This window comes from Coregonus clupeaformis, chromosome 6 (assembly GCF_020615455.1).
Source record: "Coregonus clupeaformis isolate EN_2021a chromosome 6, ASM2061545v1, whole genome shotgun sequence".
Classification (NCBI taxonomy): Eukaryota; Metazoa; Chordata; class Actinopteri; order Salmoniformes; family Salmonidae; genus Coregonus; species Coregonus clupeaformis.
Window position 1 is genome coordinate 38354796 of NC_059197.1, and position 23446 is coordinate 38378241.

The following is a 23446-nucleotide window of genomic DNA, read 5'->3' on the forward strand; positions in this document are numbered from 1 at the left end:
ATGAACCAGACTTGTGGAGGTCTACAATTTTATTTTATTTTCCCATGATGTCAAGCAAAGAGGCACTGAGTTTGAAGGTAGGCCTTGAAATACATCCACAGGTACACCTCCAATTGACTCAAATGATGTCAATTAGCCTATCAGAAGCTTCTAAAGCCATGACATCATTCTCTGGAATTTTCCAAGCTGTTTAAAGGCAAAGTCAACTTAGTGTATGTAAACTTCTGACGCACTGGAATTGTGATACAGTGAATTATAAGTTAAATAATCTGTCTGTAAACAATTGTTGGAAAAATTACTTGTGTCATGCACAAAGTAGATGTCCTAACCGACTTGCCAAAACTATAGTTTGTTAACAAGAAATTTGTGGAGTGGTTGAAAAACTAGTTTTAATTACTCCAACCTAAGTGTGTGTAAACTTCCGACTTCAACTGTATAAGCCTACGGGTGCATATTATACAACAGTGACCAAGACTAGAGAGTATTTATATTTCTTTCATATCTATATCCTACATCTGGGAAATTGTTGGATGTGCATACACTACGTGTGAACCATATAGGTGAAAATACCTGTAGTACAAGGGGTTAAATGCTGACTAAACTGACACTTGTCAGTGAAAATATTTTTGGGGAAAGAAAAAAAACATACAAAGAAGAGGCAGCAATGTTTTCTTGTGTTTTTCTTTCCTTAAGGGAAGAGCCTTGCTATTGGAATTGATCTCACGTAGTGGTGTTTTGAGAAACATGTTACAAATAAAGCCTGGACAAATTGGTAGAACTAATCTTTGGACTGAGATCAGACTGGTGAGTCATAGATTTATAACAGTTATTTCTACACACATGCACATGAAAACAATTACTATATTTCATAAGCATCAAGTGAGGTAGGTGGTACTGGAAGAAAATAGACAAATTCTGTCACAATATTCCCTAAGTTTCCTTCTCTCTGACCACCCCTCCATCTCTTTCTCCCGCTCTCTCCCCAACCAACTATCCCGCTTTCTCACTCCCCCTCTCCCCTCCTCCTCTGTCGAACTCAACCCTCAACACACAACAAACCCTGGCCACATCAGAGGCAGCTCGGGGGGGCGGGGAGGGGGCCTGTGATTCCGGCACGCCGCGGGCATTAGCGGGAAAGTAATTAGGGTAAAAAGTTCAACCACAGCTCCATGTCTGCAGCACTGTCAGAAATACATTTCCTCCTCATTCAGTACTGTACCTTCACCACCAACAAGCATATTGGAAACACATTTCATCGTCTGTGTGTGTGTGTGTGTGTCTGCGCTTCCAAAAATCCCTTGGTCAACCCCTAGAGTCTATTGGCGCACCGGTGCTTCAACCTAAGTAACATAATAAAAAAATACCCATTAAAATCTGTCAGTTTAAGCTAGAGATATCGTTTTTTGCATGGGCTGCATCTCAATCCACATATGTCGACCTTCTGCATCTGAGGTGGAAAGTGGCAGAGCTACAGCGCTGTTTGTCAGACCAGAAGAAATCCCGAAGATTGGTCTTCTCACAAAGACGTCAGTAGCATCCAAACGGTTTGGCCTACAAACGAATATGACCAAAGGGGAGACTCTCGCGAACAGGATGGTATTCTCCGTTTTGCTCTACGACCCCCACAAGTGTCGCGGGACTTGTCTAAAGGTAACCCATACAAATTAATGGAAGTATGGAAGTAGTTTTGTGCCAAGATAAGGGGCTATATATGTATGTGTACAAATATATATATATATATACAGTGCCTTCGGAAAGTATTCAGACCTCTTGACTTTTTCCACATTTTGTTACGTTACAGCCTTATTCTAAAATGGATTAAATAAATACAAATCCTCAGCAATCTACACACAATACAAAAGTGTAAACAGGTTTTTAGAAATGTTTGCAAATGTATTAAAAATAAAAAACAGAAATACTTTATTTACATAAGTATTCAGACCCTTTGCTATGAGACTCGATATTCAGCTCAGGAGCATCCTGTTTCCATTGATGATCCTTGATATGTTTCTACAACTTGATTGGAGTCCACCTGTGGTAAATTCAATTGATTGGACATGATTTGAAAAGGCACACCCTGTCTGTATAAGGTCCCACAGATGACAGTGGATGTCAGAGCAAAAACCAAGCCATGAGGTCGAAGGAATTGTCAATAGAGCGCCAAGACAGGATTGTGTCGAGGCAAAGATCTGGGGAAGGGTACCAAAAAATGTCTGCAACATCGAAGGTCCCCGAGAACACAGTGGCCTCCATCATTCTTAAATGGAAGATTGTAACAACCAAGACTCTTCCTAGAGCTGGTTGCCCGGCCAAACTGAGCAATCGGTGGAGAAGGGCCTTGGTCAGGGAGCAATGGTCACCCTGACAGAGCTCTAGAGTTCCTCTGTGGAGATGGGAGAAACTTCCAGAAGGACAACCATCTCTGCAGCACTCCACCAATCAGGCCTTTATGGTAGAGTGGCTAGACTGAAGTCACTCCTCAGTAAAAGGCACGACAGCCCGCGTGGTGTTTGCCAAAAGGCACCTAAAGACTCTCAGACCATGAGAAACAAGATTATCTGGTCTGATGAAACCAAGGTTGAACTCTTTGGCCTAAATGCCAAGTGTCACTTCTGGAGGAAACCTGTCACCCTCCCTACGGTGAAGCATGGTGGTGGCAGCATCATGCTGTGGGGATGTTTTTCAGCAGCAGGGACTGGGAGACTAGTCAGGATCGAAGCAAAGATGAACGGAGCAAAGTACAGAGAGATCCTTCATGAAAACCTGCTCCAAAGCGCTCAGGACCTCAGACTGGGGCGAAGGTTCACCTTCCAACAGGACAGCAACCCTAAGCACACAGCCAAGACAACGCAGGAGTGGCTTCGGGACAAGTCTCTGAATGTCCTTGAGTGGCCCAGCCAGAGCCCGGACTTGAACCCGATCTAACATCTCTGGAGAGACCTGAAAATAGCTGTGCAGCAACGCTCCCCATCCAACCTGACAGAGCTTGAGAGGATCTGCAGAGAACAATGGGAGAAACTCCCCATATACAGGTGTGCCAAGCTTGTAGCGTCATACCCAAGAAGACTCGAGGCTGTAATCGCTGCCAAAGGTGCTTCAACAAAGTACTGAGTAAAAGGTCTGAATACTTACGTAAATGTGATATTTCAGTATTAAAAAATAATTAAAAGATGCCCAAATTTATTAAATCCTGTTTTTATGGGGTATTGTGTTTCCTTTGTCATTATGGGGTATTGTGTGCAGATTGATGAGGAAAAAAACAATGTAATCAATTTTAGAATAAGGCTGTAACTTAACAAAATATGGAAAAAGTCAAAGGGTCTGAATACTTTTCGAATGCACTTTATACATTTCCTGAGCTTTCTTATACATTTAAATTTTTTACATTTTAGTCATTTAGCAGACGCTCTTATCCAGAGCGACTTACAGTTAGTGAGTGCATACATTTCCATACTGGCCCCCTGTGGGAAACGAACCCACAACCCTGGCATTGCAAGTGCCATGCTCTACCAACTGAGCTACAGGGGACTATACACTATTCATGTATATACAAAAGTATGTGGACACCCCTTCAAATGAGTGGATTAGGCTAGTTCAGCCACACCTGTTGCTGACAGGTGTATAAAATCACACACACAGCCATGCAATCTCCATAGACAAACATTGGCAGTAGAATGGCCTTACTGAAGAACTCAGTGACTTTCAACGTGGCACCGTCATAGGATGCCACCTTTCCAGCAAGTCAGTTCGTCAAATTTCTCCCCTGCTAGAGCGTGTAAAAATCACCTGTCCTCGGTTGCAACACTCACTACCGAGTACCAAACTGCCTCTGGAAGCAACGTCACCACAAGAACTGTTCGTCTGGAGCTTCATGAAATGGGTTTCTATGGCCGAGCAGCCGCACGCAAGCCTAAGATCACCATGTGCAATGCCAAGTGTCGTCTGGAGTGATTATTCACGCTTCACCATCTGGCAGTCCAACGGACTAATCTGGGTTTGGCGGATGTCAGGAGAACGCTACCTGCCCGAATGCATAGTACCAACTGTAAAGTTAGGTGGAGGAGGAATAATGGTCTTGGCCTGTTTTTCATGGTTCGGGCTAGGCCCCTTAGTTCCAGTGAAGGGAAATCTTAATGTTACAGTATACAATGACATTCTAGATGATTCTGTGCTTCAAACTTTGTGGTAACAGTCTGGGGAAGGCCCTTTCCTGTTTCAGCATGAAAATTACCCTGTGCACAAAGCGAGGTCCATACAGAAATGGTTTGTCGAGATCGGTATGGAAGAACTTGACTGGCCTGCACAGTACCCTGACCTCAACTCCATCGAACACCTTTGGGATGAATTGGAACACCGACTGCGAGCCAGGCCTAATCGCCCAACATCAGTGCCCAACCTCACTAATGCTCTTGTGACTGAATGGAAGCAAGTCCCCGCAGCAATGTTCCAACATCTAGTGGAAAGCCTTCCCAGAAGAGTGGAGGCTGTTATAGCAGCAAAGGGGGGACCAACTCCATATTAATGCCAATGATTTTGGAATGAAATGTTCGACGAGCAGGTGTCCACATACACTACATGACCAAAAGTATCTCCTAGATATAGGACAGACACCTCAAAACCTTACTCCTTATGATTTATTTTTTACTGTTTTTTTTGTTGCCATTTATGAATGTGTTATTCAATGCATTTCTATGGGCTATAATAGTAAAGGCCAAATCAAATATTTTAAGTAGTTAAAAATGAAAAAAAATGTTGATACCTAAAATTCAAATAGCTAAATGATCCATATGTCAGCTTAGAAGCCCCCACCCGACCCCCACCCAACAGCTTTTAAGAAATTAATGTCACAGGTTGCACAGCACAGCAACAAACAAACACTATATAACATTCTAAAGAAAGTCTTTACTAAAACAGTATTGTTAAGGCCCGGCTTTACTCTGGCCCATCAAAACAAAACTATCTGTGTGGTGTCAGAATAGGGAAAGCACAATAACAAAAGGGAGCCTAATAATAAAGATTTGGTGCCAAGATGGACAGGAGTTCAACCTCCTCACTATGACTTTGACAGCAATGGAGTGGACATGAATATTTATCATCTAAAACACATGCCTTGTATTTAATGTACTTCTTGTCAGTTCACTGTTTATTTGCCAATTTTCTGTTAAGTGGAAACATTTAATACAAAAAAACGGCATCTGGTCAAGTGTGCATTCACTCCTATAGTTCAGCTTTCACACCTAGAAGCACAGTGGCGTCAAATAGCCTGTAGTAAAATACTCTAAATATATTAGCATATGTTCAAGTTCAAACAATGTACTCACGGCAGACTACCTACACGGAAGTTTGAACAACATGACAGGTCAGCCAGAAAGGGCATTATGAACTAAGAGAAAATACTTTAAAATCTGACAGGGCTTTAAAACCAAGGTCATTCAACCTGTATGCTTTATACCGATATGCTTTGTTGTCTAATACACAACATGTTGCCTCTGTCCAAAATGGTTATGAACACGACCGACTGTTCACCCATGACTGCGTAGGCAAGCACGCCTCCAACTCAAATCATCAAGTTTGCAGACGACACAACAGTAGTAGGCTTGATTACCAACAATGACGAGACAGCCTACAGGGAGGAGGTGAGGGCTCTGGGAGTGTGGTGCCAGGAAAATAACCTCTAACTCAACGTCAACAAAACAAAGGAGATGATCGTGGACTTCAGGAAACAGCAGAGGGAGCACCCCCCTATCCACATCGACGGGACCGCAGTGGAGAAGGTGGAACGCTTCAAGTTCCTCGGCGTACACATCACTGACAAACTGAAATGGTCCACCCACACAGACAGTGTGGTGAAGAAGGCGCAACAGCGCCTCTTCAAACTCAGGAGGCTGAAGAAATTTGGCTTGGCACCTAAAACCCTCAAACTTTTACAGATGCCCAACGCATTACCGGGGGCAAACTACCAGCCCTCCAGGACACCTACAGCACCCGATGTCACAGGAAGATCATCAAGGACAACAACCACCTGAGCCACAGCCTGATCACCCCGCTATCATCCAGAAGGTGAGGTCAGTACAGGTGCATCAAAGCTGGGACCGAGAGACCGAAAAACAGCTTCTATCTCAAGGCTATCAGACTGTTAAATAGCCTTCACTAGCACATTTGAGGCTGCTGCCTATATACATAGATTAGAAATAACTGGCCACTTTAATAAATGGAACACTAGTCACTTTAATAATGTTTACATATCTTGCGTTACTCATCTCATATGTATATTCTATACTATTCTACTGTATCTTAGTCTATGCCGCTCTGACATTGCTTGTCCATATATTTATTTATATATTCTTAATTCCATTTCTTTACTTAGATTTGTGTGTATTGGGCATGTGTTGTGAAACTGTTAAATATTACTTGTTAGATATTACTGCACTGTCGGAGCTAGAAACACAAGCATTTCGCTACACCCGCAATAACATTTGCTAAACATGTGTATGTGCCCAATACAATCTGATTTGGAGTTGTGCTCTACCGTCAAGTGTCAGATGAGAATTGAATACTTCTAAAATTATATTACTATAAAGTATCACTGCATTATCAACACAAAAATGAACAATTACGCTTTGAATAAATGTAAACAAATGTCAACAAGCCTTGTCGGTAATTAACAATACAGATAAAGACAGGCTACCTGTCCTGCAGCATCTTAAAAAAGAAAATATATAAGGAAAAATGCTTTAAAACTCTTCAAAAGGCTAGGGTCTTCCTATCCTTGGAGACCTTGAGTTATACGAGTGTCCCAGTCTGCACGGAACACACACAGAGGACAGACAGACCACAGATCTAACCAGCAGTTAGCTGCACCTGGACTAGACTGTCTCAGAGGAACGGTCGGGAGGGGAAGGAAGAGAGGAATCCATGACACGAGATGGATGAATCCCAAATGGCACCATATTCCCTATATAGTGCACTACTTTTGACAAGGGCCCACAAGGCTCAGGTCAAAAGTAGTGTACTATACTGTATAAGTAATAGGGTACCATTTGGGACGCACACCATGACAGGAGAGAGGAGACTGACTGCTTAATAGCATAACATCCCCCTGGTCCATTTCTTACTCACATGCACAATAACAGCTTTCTGGTGGAGAGAATGCATTGGAAAGTAGAGGGTGCCTAGTTCAAATCCCTAGTGAGGTACAGCATGCTGATGTTTTCTTTACGAGAGGAGGTACTTCATCTGGTTTCCATCCATTCACTGCTTGTCATCCTCACACACACACACACACACCAAAGCAATTGCTGTTGGAAATTAATGGTATGTGATATTTGGAGAAAATAATATGCTACTTCCCTTAATAGAAATAGGGGGCATATTAATACATAGGGTCTACAATTCTAAGTTGCTGAACAACACCTTCAGTATCACAAAACTGAAATTCCCTGATTAGATTTTTTACATTAAAATTGGTCATTAACAGACTGTAAAACATACTGCACAAATGCTGAATGAACTGTGGAATGAAAAGTAATTGTGCCTCATTGTGACCCTATAAAAAAAAGTTTGCGTCTACCACTTCAATTACGTACCACTGCATTTAAACTCAATTCCTATTTGAGGGGGAAAGCTGGCGAGGCAGAACATATTTTCAGCCGACAGAAAACAGACGTGGAAGTCAAAATAAAAGCATCGAAATGAAGCCTGATACTGCCCTCCGTAAGCGCTGAGTGAGTGTGTGAGTGTGTGTGTCTAAGTGTAAATGTAAGTGTGTGTGGGCTAAAATTAAAAGGAGGTTTAGATGAGATTACAGGCATTCCCGTTTCCACAGACGGCCATTATAAAAGGTTCTGGAATGATTTCATCAGAACACTTAAAAACAAGAATATGACATTCCCACCCACAAATTGAAAACAAACAAAAGTAGGAAATAAATCAAATGTCCCTGTTTGAGCTTTATCTTATCTTAATACATTCTGTGGTTAGCTGAACTGCAAAAGACAGCACTGTGACTATACACACACATCATAGCTGTGTCCCCGCTGGGGAGTGTGTGTGTGTGTGTGTGTGTGTGTGTGTGTGTGTGTGTGTGTGTGTGTGTGATGGCGACTAAGAGAACAGCCCCAAGGCCTCATGCAGGTTTCAAAAGCATCACTTCTCCAAATCCCCATAATCTGGTGCCTCTAAATACAAATGCTCTGAGATTTACCGTTTAATACACTTTAGAGAGGGATACCTCGCATTTACCATGGCTAAACCTGTCATGAAAATAGCAATAAAAAGCATAGCTTAGTACCACAATAGGCTTTCCCTTAAATCTCTTTGAAAATGTTTGGTGGAATGAGTGGGGTTTTCCCTGCAATACTGTAATTAATATTAAGGCATTAGGTGACAACAGGACTTAGTGGATAAAGCTTTGAGATAAAGACAAAATTAGGGACATGACATTATCTCTCTCTTTTAGGATCAACCTCACTTTGTTGTTGACGGGTGTCATTTCAAATTACACATTGCTTTTATCTTCCTGCGGCAGATTAAGAACGGTGTGCTAAATGTGTCTGTAATGAATATTGAGATATCAAGGACACAACACCGGCCTTGTCGTTGAGGTGTGAAAAGCCTTGACTTAGAGCCGTGAGTTTTAAGGGACAGGTCAGTGGGAGGTTCACAGGGGCCAGATGGAGAGCCATGGCCTGGTGCAGAAACCTTCATCTCTTGAAAGGCCCAGCAGCCAAAACACTGGTAATACTAAATATTGAATTCAATAAAATGTAAAAGTAAGCAAGAAAAACATTCACCCTATCCTCCTTCACTGGTGCTGACTGTTTCCAGGTCACCCTCAGGGAAGTCTCAATGCGTCCTGGCCGGAATATACGAATCCATCCATAATCTCCATGGTGACAGAATACTTTATTTGTCAAAAATAAATTATAATAAATAAAAAAAGTCATGCCCACATCCTCTGTGCATCTGGAGATTTGGGTGTGGGCGAACAGGGTAGGAAGATTAGGGGGGGTTGTAAATGTCAGGGACTCTGCCGTCAAGAGCTTTCTGCTTGCCCAGAGACTTCATTCTTACAGTTCCCAAACTCAGACGTGCGTCCCAAATGGCACCGTATTCCCTATATAGTGAAATATTTTTGACCAGAGCCCTGTGGGCCCTGGTCAAAAGTAGTGCACTATGCAGGGAATAGGGTGCCATTTGGGACGCAAAAAGTGATAACAAAAGCAGGCTTCTTCTTCACTGCTGAACTTTTACCCTGGAAGCGTGTGTATGCTCCCACTCCTAAAAAACACTCACACGCCCTCCACCCCCTGCTTCTGCGATTTGCATTCAATGACAAAGCAGTCTTAAATGTTCTGAATGTTAATACCTGCGGACCTAATTAAAATGAAAGAAAATAATAACAACGCCCAGCAGCAGCAGCAGGGGCTGGAAACACAAATCCTTTCCAGATACTATGTGAGGAGAGGAGGCAGACCAGAGCCCAGCGGCTGCTACAGGATGGCGCACAGGCATTCTTTACTAATTCCCCCACCAACCCCACTGGCGCAGAGCGTGAAGGGACACATATGTACTTTGCTGTCAGGAAAATCACTAGATCTATAAATTGTTTTGGCTTAACGTATAATCCTTTCCATTGATAACATGATGTTGAGTGCGCCTGGCTAGAAGTCCACAAACACAAGGATAGGCACAGATGCATTTTGCCTTTCTAGTTTTCCTTTAATTTGCAAATCTTGCAATCTAAGCCTAGAGCTGACTGAACCAACTTCTAAACCAGCGCTGCTCTCGCGGCCAACACTCCAATCTGTTTTCCATTTAAGTGTCAAGCCGGCATCCTTTTTGCTGGTTGACAAAAGCTGTTATTTAAAAATGATTATATGCTAAGAAGTTTGTGAGGACCTTAGTAAGTTTACGAACTGCCCGAATGGAAAAATTGTGCTGCGGCCATAGAGGTTTCGCTCTTCTTTTAATGTAGTGTTATTTACCAAACACTTCTGTCGGTCGGGGGTCAGGACGGCCCAGTCTGGATGTGCCATTCAGCCAGATGTCAGGGTTTGGGCTTTTCAGCAGCAAGCATGTTTTCAAAATTAGTGCTGAGAGTCAGTCACCGGGCCAAGCAGCCAAACCCTCCTTGTTTGTATCTCTCTCCGTGTCAGCCAGGACACAGCCAGAGCAGTGGAAGAGGCAGTACAGAGGCAGAGGGGCCAGGCAGAGCCAGAATCAGTGGCAGAGGCAGCAGAGGGAGAGAGAGAGGCAGAGGCAGCAGAGGAGGAGGCAGCATTCCTTTAAAAACATGGGGAAGGTGGTCTCCATCAAAGCCCAGCCGAAGACAGACTTCCTTATTTCATTTCCTGGGGAGGAAATATCGAGTTATATGTTTTCGCTGTTCTGGAAGAGGAGCAAGGACGAGGGGAGGAGGGGAAAGAAGGAGGTCATGGCAGCCTTGGCAGGGTATGGAGAAAAGAGAGCAGGACAATCGTCCTGGGGTTCTCTCTCTTTCTCTTACCTTTGCTCTCTCTTCACCAGCAAGGTCATGGTGTGCCCATTCCCCACTCTTCCGGCTTCCCAAGGGGCCACATGTCTGCGTAATCTCCTCTCCTTTCCTCCCTCCCTCTCTCTATGTATGTGGGGGGGGGGCTTGTGGTGCTGTTACTACCCAGTCCCCGATGCTCTACCTCCCGGAGGGGGGGCTCCTATTACGTATGCCAAATTATAGGCTTTCAAATGTACTTAGGATTTGTACCTTATATCGTCTGAATGTCACGCAGCACAACTAAGGGCCCCAGCCTGTCTTCCCCTTCCTTTCCACACATTTTAAATGGGAAAATGTCATAAAGATTGACTCTGGCAACAGAGACAGGACATTCCATTAGCACATGGAAGTTTCACATGTCTCTTCTCCTCTCCTCTCTTCTCTTCTTCTACCTGCTCCTCTACCCTCTCCTCCCCTCCCTGCTCCTGCCCTGCCTCGCCACGCAGCCAGATTGGCTTATCCAACTCTGTTAAATCAGCAAGGAAAGGAAATCATCCAGAATGAGAGTCACTAATGCACTCCCTTGTGTCAGCTCTTGCAGACCTGATTATTTCTAGTAAAAGATCAAAACAACCACTTGACCTGTTGCTCCCTTGTTAAATCAGGCATGTGAGGAAGGATGGATGGGGAAAGGGATCTCATGTTAAGGCTCTGTCTGAAATGACACAGTCTAATCCCTATATAGGGCACTACTAAATAGGGTGTCATTGCAGACGTAGTCCCAGTATGCAAGTCACGTTGACATGTTGTGCAATCTGGTGCCAATGTGGGTCTGTCTGAGTGACCAATCAGTGAGAGGGAGGCCAGAGAAATACAATGACTAGACCACACACGAGTCTATCATCATACATATAGTAACTTCTGAGAAGCATCGAAAACAGGCGCGCCCAATAAAATAAAACTATGCCTTGTCGCCAACTGACACACATCACTTCTACCAGTGGTCATAGTTACCAGCAGCCATGGTTAGCACATGTGGAAACTGGATTACAAGTGTGTGTGACGTAGTTCAACTTTGACCCATTCAGAGAAAGGCCATTTATTTGGCTTTAGCGCTAATGGACTGTAACTCTATTTAATGATGTCATCAGGAGCATCAACTCTCTTTCAATATTGGAAAGCCCTGGGCTTGTACATAGAATTACATATACAGTACCAGTCAAAAGTTTGGACACACCTACTCATTCAATGGTTTTTCTTTATTTTTACTAATTTCTACATTGTAGAATAATAGTGAAGACATCAAAACTATGAAATAACACATATGGAATCATGTAGCAACCAAAAAAGTGTTAAACAAATCAAAATATATTTTATATGAGATTCTTCAAATAGCCACCCTTTGCCTTGATGACAGCTTTGCAAACACCGCGTCTTACAAAGACATGGCGGTTGGAACCAAATATCTCCAATTTGGACTCCAGACCAAAAGACAAATTTCCATCAGTCTAATGTCCATTGCTCATGTTTCTTGGCCCAAGCAAGTCTCTTCTTCTTATTGGTGTCCTTTAGTAGTGGTTTCTTTGCAGCAATTCGACCATGAAGGCCTGATTCACAGAGTCTCCTCTGAACAGTTTATGTTGAGAAGTGTCTGTTACTTCAACTCTGTGAAGCATTTATTTGGGCTGCAATTTCTGAGGCTGGTAACTCTAATGAACTTATCCTCTGCAGCAGAGGTAACTCTGGGTCTTCCATCCCCCCCCCCCCACCTTGTCACAACACAACTGATTGGCTCAAACGCATTAAGGAAAGAAATTCCACAAATTAACTTTTAAGAAGGCACACCTGTTAATAGAAATGCATTCTAGGTGACTACCTCATGAAGCTGGTTGAGAGAATGCCAAGAGTGTGCAAAGCTGTCATCAAGGCAAGGGGTGGCTATTTAAAACACTTTTTTGGTTACTACATGATTCCATATGTGTTATTTCATAGTTTTGATGTCTTCACTATTATTCTACAATGTATAAAATAGTACAAATAAAGAAAAACCATTGAATGACTAGGTGTGTCCAAACTTTTGACTGGTATTGTATAATCACATTATCTGATCTGTATGGGTTTATAGTGTAAAAAGCACAGTTTGTGGATTCAATCAAGTCAGTCACTGTGATGTCAGACACCACCATCCCATGTGCATCTCCCAGCTTCCTGTTGACACAGGCAGTGATGTCATGAGGGATGTGTACTGTACTCACCCCGAGGACCCGGTGCTCTTGCACACCCCCAGGAGAGGCCTCTTGTCTGCAAAACCATCAATCATCAGCGGACCTAGTAGTAGAAGAAGAAGGAAGAAGAAAGAAGAGAGAAGAAGAAAGAAGAGAGAAGAAGAAAGAAGAGCGAAGAAGAGAGAAGAAAGAAGAGAGAAGAAGAAAGAAGAGAGAAGAGAGAAGAAGAAAGAAGAAAGAAGAAAGAAGAAAAAGAAGAAGAAGAAAGAAGAAGAGAGAAGAAGAGAGAAGAAGAGAGAAGAAAGAAGGATGATGAGGGACTGATGGAGAGCAGTGAAACAACAACTGTCTGACACAAAGAGGAACATTCAACATTCATCATTAGGGGGCCCTATGCATGTGAGACAGGCCTGTTGTGTAGTGCGCCCGGCCCAGCCCAGCCTGCCAGAGCCAGAGCCACTCACTCCACTTAACTAGAGGTACCGCAGCAGGATGCGTTGATTACATTAATCAAATTATACCCCCCAACAAATCCTGAAGAGGAAATGGAGACAAAATATAAAATAGAACAAGAAAAGAAAGAGAAGTTGGACCCTCTCATTCCTGTCATCTTGGAGAGGACTCATCCCCGCTGACCACACAATCATACCCAGGTTCACATGAAGACTTATGGGGATCAAATAGATTAACATACCAGCATGCAAGACATTAAGAAGAAAGGAGAGGAGAGAGACGGAGGAACAGAAAAAGCACTCTGCGCAACGTGTTGAACTCAAACCATCTTTCCCCTCGGTATGGAAGAGAGGAACGAGCGAGAGAGGGAAAAAGAGAGAGAACGCCTTCAAAGCTGAGGAGGGTTATGTCTCTCTCTGTGTTTAATTCTTTTGGGGGGAAATTACAGTATGGTAAAAGCCCAGTGGGCATATTTAGTTTCAGTCCCAAATGAAACCCTATTCCCTACATACAGCACTACTTTTGACCAGGTCCCATAGGGCTCTGGTCAAAAAAGTGCATTATGTAGGGAATAGGGTGCCATTTGGGACACAACCGTAGGGAGGAGAAAACATGTTGCATTAAGTCTACAGATCCCATATTTCCCCTAATTGTCCCATTTTTAAAGATGGCGTGGGAGGGAGGGAGTGGAGGTATGCGGTGTGTGTGTGTGCATGTAGTGGGGGTCCAGATTAAAGAAGATGTAAGTCCTGTGGAGGGGAGTAATTTAGCCCTGACAGTAATCAATGTGAGTTCCTGTGGTGTGACTGTGCCGTGTGGGAGAGCCAATGTGCTGTCCTCAAACCCCTAACACTCCCAAACACAGCCTTTCTTCTGCACTCATATTTCTGTCATCAAACATCACAACGGGTCACCATATTGAGCTGTAGGCAAATATGATTTCCCCAAAAGACCAAAGGGTTTAATTTGAACAACGCAATTAGGAAAATAAACAGTTTCTGTAAATACAGAAAAAATATCTAAGATTTCATGACTAGTGTTGACTATGCTTTGATTATGAGTGGACTGTAATTTCAGAAATATAATATAGCTCCACTTCAAATTCGACATTTGTATGTTTGAGCGTTGAGTGCGTGTTTATCTCATTTATAGAGAAAGGCAAGTCTGTATAAATTGTTTGCTGTTATAAATTATATAATTTCCAGAGCTGTTTCAGTAATTAGGGCCTTTACATGGAGGCTGGGCCTCTGGGTCATCAGAGTTCAGGTCCAGCACTTTGGACCAAAATACACACAATACTATTACTGACATCCATTCTACTGTTCAAGAGATCAACAGAGGTCTCATGCATATTAGGATCAATTGTCATCAATGCTCATCTATTGTATTCTGAATAACTTTGGTAGGCGTATGTATGGCGTCTACCGAGAGGACGGAAGAAAATAGCAAAACCGCAACTTCCTCCTCTATTCCGGGAAAGGGCCTTTTGCCTTATTCGAACCGACACCTATTTTCAGGACTTTCCAAACCCGCCCACCCAGGATCCCGACTAAAACAATTGGTCTTTTAACAGCTCGCCACAGAGCAACACTGTTTGCGCCGGCTGGGTATAACAGATTGCAATCAGAGTCTCTCTCTCTCTCCCCCCGCTACTCCGCTAGTACAATTCATTTTTATTTGAGCAGTCAGAGAATCGCTCCCCTCATGTGTTGGGTATCTGCTGCTTCTTATTACTGTTTGTGGCTTTCATCCCCGTCCAGAGCCCTTTCAATGCTGTCATTGTGCATTGTTGAAATCTGCCAAAGGACCGGAACACAGAGCAAGAACAAAAAGCTGATTTTCTCACCAGAACGCCACATGCTAGCGTTTTGTGTTCTTCACTTCATTTCTGAATTATACCTGCACTGACAGAAAATTCAAACTTCATGCCTAAGGAATAACTAATTGGCGGAACGAAGGAAATCCAATTGTGTACCGGCTTTAGCGGATGTGAATGCTTACGCTCTTATATTAGATACAACTGTGTGTGTGTGTGTGTGTGTGTGAGGGTGGTCCATAGGCAACCTAGAGGTGATATTACCCCTCTGCTTTCCTTTTGAAGTCTCTGATTGAACATGATTAGATCAATACCTTGGACATGTTTTTCACTGGCCTGCTTCTCTTCCATACCTAACCTTTATAAATGCTATTACCCCTGTAATACAATGGGGCCAATGAGTGACTTGAGAGAGAGAGAGAGAGAGAGAGAGAGAGGAGAGAGAGAGAAATGGGGGGTCACCAGAGCACTGGCACTTCATTCTGAGCCAGCTGAGGCCATGCCAACAGTAATCATCCTTACAGGACTGCCTTTAATATTAGGATAGGAACAGGAAGAGAGAGGGCTCTGGCATGGGGCTCCTGTCTATTAACAAACAGGGTAGTCTTTAATTAATCCATGATATATCACAGCAAACACACACACCACAAACAGCATAAATTGTGATACACTTAACTTCGTTTCAAGAGCGGTCCTTGAGCACTGGCGAGAACAGATTGAGTTTAAGTGATTACATTTTTTTCAGAGGAGGAGAGATTCATGGCCGTGTTGAAACCCACGTCAGAGGAAAAACAAGACCAATGTGGTTCAAAACGCATAAATTCAACTGCAGAGCGTTTTTCTTCCACTTTGCAGATTGGGTGGACAAATATTGACTAAAGTGGATAGACAGGAGGTTCATGTGGCATGACAAGCTGAAAATAGCTGAGCTTTCCTACTGATTTCTAGAATGACAGCATCTTGGGGACCTGAGTCTCTGGGAACGACGTCGATTACAATGTGCATCACATTCAAAGACGGTCTGACATGAACACAACATAAAAACAAGACTGGGAAACGTTAGGGATGGCAGAGGTGGGTAGGTAGATACTCACTGATATGGGGCGCTGGCAGGATGTGGGCAGCTCTCACAGGTCCGTGGCGCACAGAGAATAGCTCCTGGGCCTCCCCACCCAGCTACAACAGAGACGGGAAAAGAGAGTAGAGCAAGTTCAACAACAATGTAACAACAAGTAAATGTAACAAGTCAAAAGTTTTGAGCCTATTTTACAGTGGCTGGTCAGCTTTTTCTCTCCTTCCTTCTGACATAAATGCATACAATGAACGCTCAGTCTAAAATCACTCTCATTTACTCTGATTGCTTTCAAATAAAGGAAAGGAAAAACTATATATTTTAAAGCCTTTAGTTGGTGTGTAAAAGAGGACATTGTTGTTTTACTGTGGTTGCGGTGTAGTTTCGTCAAAGACACTTGGACAAGTGAACAGAGGGAATAGAGCTAGGTAGGGGAGAAAGCCTGCCTATACAATGCTAGGGGAAACACTTGATATGAAACGGTTAACAGTTTGCCATAGTCAGCAGGGCTGGAGTTGTTCTTTCTGATGATAATAAACTCCATGCGCTCGGTGGGGTGACCACAACTTAAGAGAGTTAGTGTCTTTATTAAGAGGTCACTCCGATAATCAATACAGCCATACTTCCAATTAAGCCTCAGTGTCCTGAGGAGCCAAGTCAGCTCCACATAACTCCAGTACTGATAGAATTATCAACGCTACACAACCACAAACTTACAGCTCCGGTTTAGATGGAGGCTAAGGGGCTAAGAAGTCGGCGGCAGGGCAAAGTCAAAAGACAATGTGGGGGCCCCTGGCCGGAACAAAGAGAGATTTGTTCACACTGTAAGAAAAATAATCTATTCCAACTGCATGGAAAGGGGCTTGTCGAGGAGGGAGAGGGAACTAGAGGGAGAGGGAGGGGGGAACTAGAGGGAGAGGAGGGGGGGCTGGTGGTTGAAGTGCCAGCCAAACCACACAGTAAAAGCTACCAAGAAAGGTCCCCAAAGCATTGCAATGCAAACGAGTGGCCTACTCTTTCTGTGACTGAGCCAACAGGACAGAGCAGGCTGCGGTGTCGCCTGGCTGGCAAGACCAGAGTCTGATAACCAGTCAGCCAGCTCAGCTGATGGCTTTCAAAAGAGCCATGATGATTGATGCCAAAAATATATTTAAAACTTTGAACAGAACTGAGATCAAACACAGCCTAACATACAGTAACTAAAGTAAAGAACTATAGGTTAGCAGATGGATACTGTTCAGGAAATAGTGTTCACACATTGACATTTTGAACATGTCCGCCACACCTGCTGTGTAGGCCTATATCCCCTGTCATTATGAGAAGCTACAGTATCTATAGCTGGAGGTCACCAATATATCTGAGGTTATTGTAGGTTGCTTCCTGTCTTTACTGATGTGTCAGATGCAATGAGAGCTGTTAATGGAAATAAAGTGGTAGCTGTGTCCCTGCTCTAGGCTCCAGAGATGCAAGGTTATCCCCTGCATTAGGCCCCAGAGAGAGGCTTGGATATGGGGCTTGGATAGTCAGGTCAGAACCCTTGCCTGGTCTGTGGTGGCTCTGACACGTGTAATGGCGCATTGTTTTAAGCGCTAAGCCCCATTTTTGTGATTTTTTTTGCGTTAAATTACAGTGAAACGTGCATTATCACATTACTGTCATCCTAATCCGCGTGTCTTAAGTAGATAAGCACATCCGAGGATGAACGCTCTTTTGTGCAATTAGTAGCCTCTTTTCAAAGTGGCGAATCGGGACATTGTTTTTATTAAAAGTGCAGCTCGGCCCAGTGGCAGTGGACAGATTAAACTAGAGCATCATGAACCACTAGCATGTTAAAGGAGCACAGAGAGAGGGAATAACTGGGACTATGGTGGGAGGATGGAGGATGGGTGGGATTCCTATGGCAAATGGAGAATAATGGAATTTGCCGGATTGTGTGTGGTGGAGGGGGGTTAGAATAATGAGGCGGGCATTGTGCATTACCCCACAGCTCATCCTTGCCTTACACGGCTCTGTGTGACATGACAGCCAGCCAGGCATCAACATCTATCTCTGCTTTCTGCCATTACATTAGCCGCCTGCCTACACAGCAATATGCCAAATTGCTTCTTCTTGTTTTTTTATATTGTTATTCATTTTAAATCATTTCATTTGTGGTTCTGGGTGGGATGTTTTTATGTGTTGTACACTGTGTTCTAATCTCTATCTGTAATACCCCTCAGTTGTGACTCACAATATCTGGGCCATATTCACAAGTGAACACAGACAGACAGGACACACTGCAGGGTATATTGGTGGTGGATGAATATGATCCGTGAATGATGATGAATACTTTCAAACAAAATGAAGTGCTTTTGGGGATCCTAAAATAAACAGCTGCAGCAATTGATTTAAATGTTCGTTTCCATCATGAGGGACACACAGCACAAGCAAAATGGGACACACACATAGAGCAAAGTTTGGTACTAAGGACAGAAGCGGGGGCCGTTTTCACTGTTGAGCTACAAAGCAGACGGCGGACCAGGGGTGATAACTTTTCCCCCTCTTGGAAGCAGATGAAGCTCATAGCCAGGCAGCCAGTGGAGACAGGCTGACATTGTCCCTATCTGGGACTGTACTCAGGCTAGTTTTAATAATAACAGCACCTACACAGACACCTCTCTTCAAAGCTGGTCATTTCCCCCAACACCTCTTCAGTCCAACAACTTGCCCACGCTAGTCTGGGCCTTATCTGTCTGGGGCCAGGCGGGCAACACCTCTCCAGTCAAAGATCCCTCGCTGTCTGCGGGGACAGTAATGCACACACACACATACACACACACACACACGCAGGGACGGTTGATATGCACACACACACTCCCTCTGTCAGCCCGTCTGATGAGGAGTGTGTGTGTCTCTCCATGCAGTCTGTGCCATTACAGAGGGTGCCGGCTTAGCGACTGTCACAAACACTTCACGGACACTCATGGTTCGAGACCGAGGCGCTTTCATCACTTACTATGAACCCAGTGAAAAAACAAGTCCCGGAAACATGCCAAAACCACAGAAAAACTACAAGAGGGGAAAGATAAAGAGGAGCAACACCTTAACAGTGTATCACCCAGTTGGGGTCAATTCCAATTCCCCTCAATGGTCGACTGGTTTTGAAATGGAACTATACTGTACCCAACTCAGGATGGTACTAGAATATATGTAGTGCAGCAGCACATCTGTAGCAGGCTGGCTATGGCCCTTCTCCTCTCCTCATTTATTCTGGATGGTACTATGTAGGCAGGCTAGTGTAGCACATCGGTAGCTAGCTGCATATAGTCTCTATCCTCAATTCTCAGAAGAGGTGTGCTAACAACAGACATGTTGTTCATAGCCACATCACACCGGTGTGTGTGTGTGTCGGTCAGACAGCCTCCCGTGTTAATGTGTGGAGGGAACGTTGGTTGTTTCCCTGGTGGCCTGTGGATGTTTAGAAAGGACTGATTAAGGACCTAGTCTGCTTAGAGCTCATAGGATGTATGTTAAGTTTGCATGTTTCTGTGACAGCTTGCACGTGAAACCTGATAGTCCTAAATAGAGGCCTTTGCAGAGTTGCGGGTTATTTATTAAGTTATAGAGCTGACAAAATCCTCTAATGAGATTTTCCAAGTGAATTTCTCAATATTCCTGGAAACAACTTTTCTGTGGTTGAAAAAATGGTTGTGTCAAAAGAACAGATCTTTCAAATAGCCTATACAGTGGGGAGAACAAGTATTTGATACACTGACGATTTTGCAGGTTTTCCTACTTACAAAAGCATGTAGAGGTCTGTAATTTTTAGCATAGGTACACTTCAACTGTGAGAGACGGAATCTAAAACAAAAATCCAGAAAATCACATTGTATGATTTTTAAGTAATTAATTTGCATTTTATTGCATGACATAAGTATTTGATACATCAGAAAAGCAGAACTTAATATTTGGTACAGAAACCTTTGTTTGCAATTACAGAGATCATACGATTCCTGTAGGTCTTGACCAGGTTTGCACACACTGCAGCAGGGTTTTGGCCCACTCCTCCATACAGACCTTCTCCAGATCCTTCAGGTTTCGAGGCTGTCGCTGGGCAATACGGACTTTCAGCTCCCTCCAAAGATTTTCTATTGGGTTCAGGTCTGGAGACTGGCTAGGCCACTCCAGGACCTTGAGATGCTTCTTACGGAGCCACTCCTTAGTTGCCCTGGCTGTGTGTTTCGGGTCGTTGTCATGCTGGAAGACCCAGCCACGACCCATCTTCAATGCTCTTACTGAGGGAAGGAGGTTGATGGCCAAGATCTCCCGATACATGGCCCCATCCATCCTCCCCTCAATACGGTGCAGTCGTCCTGTCCCCTTTGCAGAAAAGCATCCCCAAAGAATGATGTTTCCACCTCCATGCTTCACGGTTGGGATGGTGTTCTTGGGGTTGTATTCATCCATCTTCTTCCTCCAAACACGGCGAGTGGAGTTTAGACCAAAAAGCTATATTTTTGTCTCATCAGACCACATGACCTTCTCCCATTCCTCCTCTGGATCATCCAGATGGTCATTGGCAAACTTCAGACGGGCCTGGACATGCGCTGGCTTGAGCAGGGAGACCTTGCGTGCGCTGCAGGATTTTAATCCATGACGGCGTAGTGTGTTACTAATGGTTTTCTTTGAGACTGTGGTCCCAGCTCTCTTCAGAGGTCCTGCCGTGTAGTTCTGGGCTGATCCCTCACCTTCCTCATGATCATTGATGCCCCATGAGGTGAGATCTTGCATGGAGCCCCAGACCGAGGGTGATTGACCGTCATCTTGAACTTCTTCCATTTTCTAATAATTGCGCCAACAGTTGTTGCCTTCTCACCAAGCTGCTTGCCTATTATCCTGTGGCCCATCCCAGCCTTGTGCAGGTCTACAATTTTATCCCTGATGTCCTTACACAGCTCTATGGTCTTGGCCATTGTGGAGAGGTTGGAGTCTGTTTGATTGAGTGTGTGGACAGGTGTATTTCATACAGGTAACGAGTTCAAACAGGTGCAGTTAATACAGGTAATGAGTGGAGAACAGGAGGGCTTCTTAAAGAAAAACTAACAGGTCTGTGAGAGCCGGAATTCTTACTGGTTGGTAGGTGATCAAATACCATTTCCATGACTGATCAAAACTTGTTGTTTTCTCATGGCTCTCTCGTCCCTTTGCAGCAGACATATGGTGAGCAATATGTTTGGAACATCGAATTGCAATAAAATCACAGTATCGAATCGCAATACATATAGAATTGTGAGAATCGCAATACATATCATAGCGGCATCTAAGTATCGTGATAATTACATTTACGTCATTTAGCAGACGCTCTTATCCAGAGCGACTTACAAATTGGTGCATTCACCCTATAGCTAGTGGGATAACCACTTTACAAATGTTTTTTTTTTTTTTTTTTTTTTTTTGGGGGATGGGGGGGTAGAAGGATTACTTTATCCTATCCCAGGTATTCCTTAAAGAGGTGGGGTTTCAAATGTCTCCGGAAGGTGGTGAGTGACTCCGCTGTCCTGGCGTCGTGAGGGAGCTTGTTCCACCATTGGGGTGCCAGAGCAGCGAACAGTTTTGACTGGGCTGAGCGGGAACTATGCTTCCGCAGAGGAAGGGGAGCCAGCAGGCCAGAGGTGGATGAACGCAGTGCCCTCGTTTGGATGTAGGGACTGATCAGAGCCTGAAGGTACGGAGGTGCCGTTCCCCTCACGGCTCCATAGGCAAGCACCATGGTCTTGTAACAGATGCGAGCTGCAACTGGAAGCCAGTGGAGTGTGCGGAGGAGCGGGGTGACGTGAGAGAACTTGGGAAGGTTGAACACCAGACGGGCTGCGGCATTCTGGATGAGTTGTAGGGGTTTAATGGCAATAATATTGTATTGTGAGGTCCCTGGCAATTCCCAGCCCTAGTGCACAATAGGTGCTATGGTTCCTATAATTGTGGGACCTGGAGAGAGTAGTGTCCCGTATGAAGTACCCACCCTGTTCATCAAATGTAAACAGCTCTAATTAAATATTTCAACACCCACAACACAAAGATCTCCATTTCATATTTCAACACCCACAACACAGACCCTAGAGAGACTGTTGTTGCAGAAGTTGTTGGTGCAGAAGTTGTCAGGACTTGGAAGTTGTCAGGACTTGGAATTGACTAGAGCGTTTTAAGAAGAGAATGGCTGTAACACCCTGGTGTATCCTGACATCTAGTGGGGACAAGGAGTACTGGAACTGAGACACAATAACGTCTCTGTGTTGTCTGTTGTTCCTGTTTGAACATCATTCTATTGACTTCAACACCAACAACAGCATAGCAACAACAAAAACACTGGTTGTGTTACAGGTGGTCTTTACTCACAGATATGCTCCAGATCTGCATCCCGTCGGCGTAACCAATCATGAGGCAGAGAGGAGGGTCACTGCTGCCACTGTGCATCTCCAGGAACTCTGGGGAGCGTGACATATCTGATGGACCCACAGGAAAACACACAGGGATGTTATACATTTATATTCAGTGAACTCTGTAGACTGATTAAAACTTATTTTGATTTGAATTAATTTGCCGAATTGACTATCAAAATATAACTGCCTGACATTGATATTTACCATATTATCTTAAAATCAGTGAAGACAGGAGGGGGAGGGGTCTAATCAGAACCAGGGCATTTCTGTAGCGGGCTGCATCCCAGACCTCACAACTGTTGTATGTGCCCGTGTCGTGTATGTATCTGTGTCGGTGTCTCTCCCCACAAACATATCCAAACATACACTGAGAATACCAAACATTAGGAACGCATTCCTAATATTGAGTGGCACAACCCCCCCTCAGAACAGCCTCAATTCGTCAGGGCATGGACTCTACAAGGTGTCGAAAGCGTTCCAGAGGGATGCTGGCCCATGTTGACTCCAATTCTTCCCACAGTTGTGTCAAGTTGGCTGGATGTCCTTTTGGTGGTGGACCATTCTTGATACACATGGGAAACTGTTGAGCGTGAAAAACCCAGCAGCGTTGCAGTTCTTGACACAAACCGGTGCGCCTGGCTCCTACTACCATACCCCTTTCATTTTTTGTCTTGCCCATTCACCCTCTGAATGGCACACATACACAATCCATGTCTCAATTGTCTCAAGGCTTAAAAATCATTCTTTAACCCGTCTCCTCCCCTTCATCTACACTGATTGAAGTGGATTTAACAAATTACATCAATACGGGATCATAGCTTTCACCTGGATTCACCTAGTCAGTCTACGTCATGAGGTGTTCTTAATGTTTTGTACACTCAGTGTATAATCAGTCTATACAATACATTTGACTGCTGTGTTTGTTGCTGCTATCTAAAATGATGAATCCTCCTCCAAAGAAACATGACAATTTGTCTTTGTCGATTTCAA

General features: G+C 44.0%; 1 protein-coding gene across 3 annotated transcripts in view; it reads right to left on the bottom strand.

Moving 5' to 3' along the window:
• LOC121567890 (BCAS3 microtubule associated cell migration factor-like) overlaps window positions 1-23446 on the bottom strand; it is a 269987-nt gene that overhangs the window by 237875 nt on the left and 8666 nt on the right. For all 3 annotated transcript variants that reach the window (XM_041878248.2, XM_041878249.1, XM_041878250.1), the window contains exons 5-7: window positions 22413-22519; window positions 16063-16144; window positions 12730-12802 (exon numbers count right to left, since the gene is read on the bottom strand). In XM_041878248.2, coding sequence (XP_041734182.1) covers window positions 12730-12802; window positions 16063-16144; window positions 22413-22519 — 262 coding nt within the window. The remainder of the gene's footprint in view (window positions 1-12729; window positions 12803-16062; window positions 16145-22412; window positions 22520-23446) is intronic.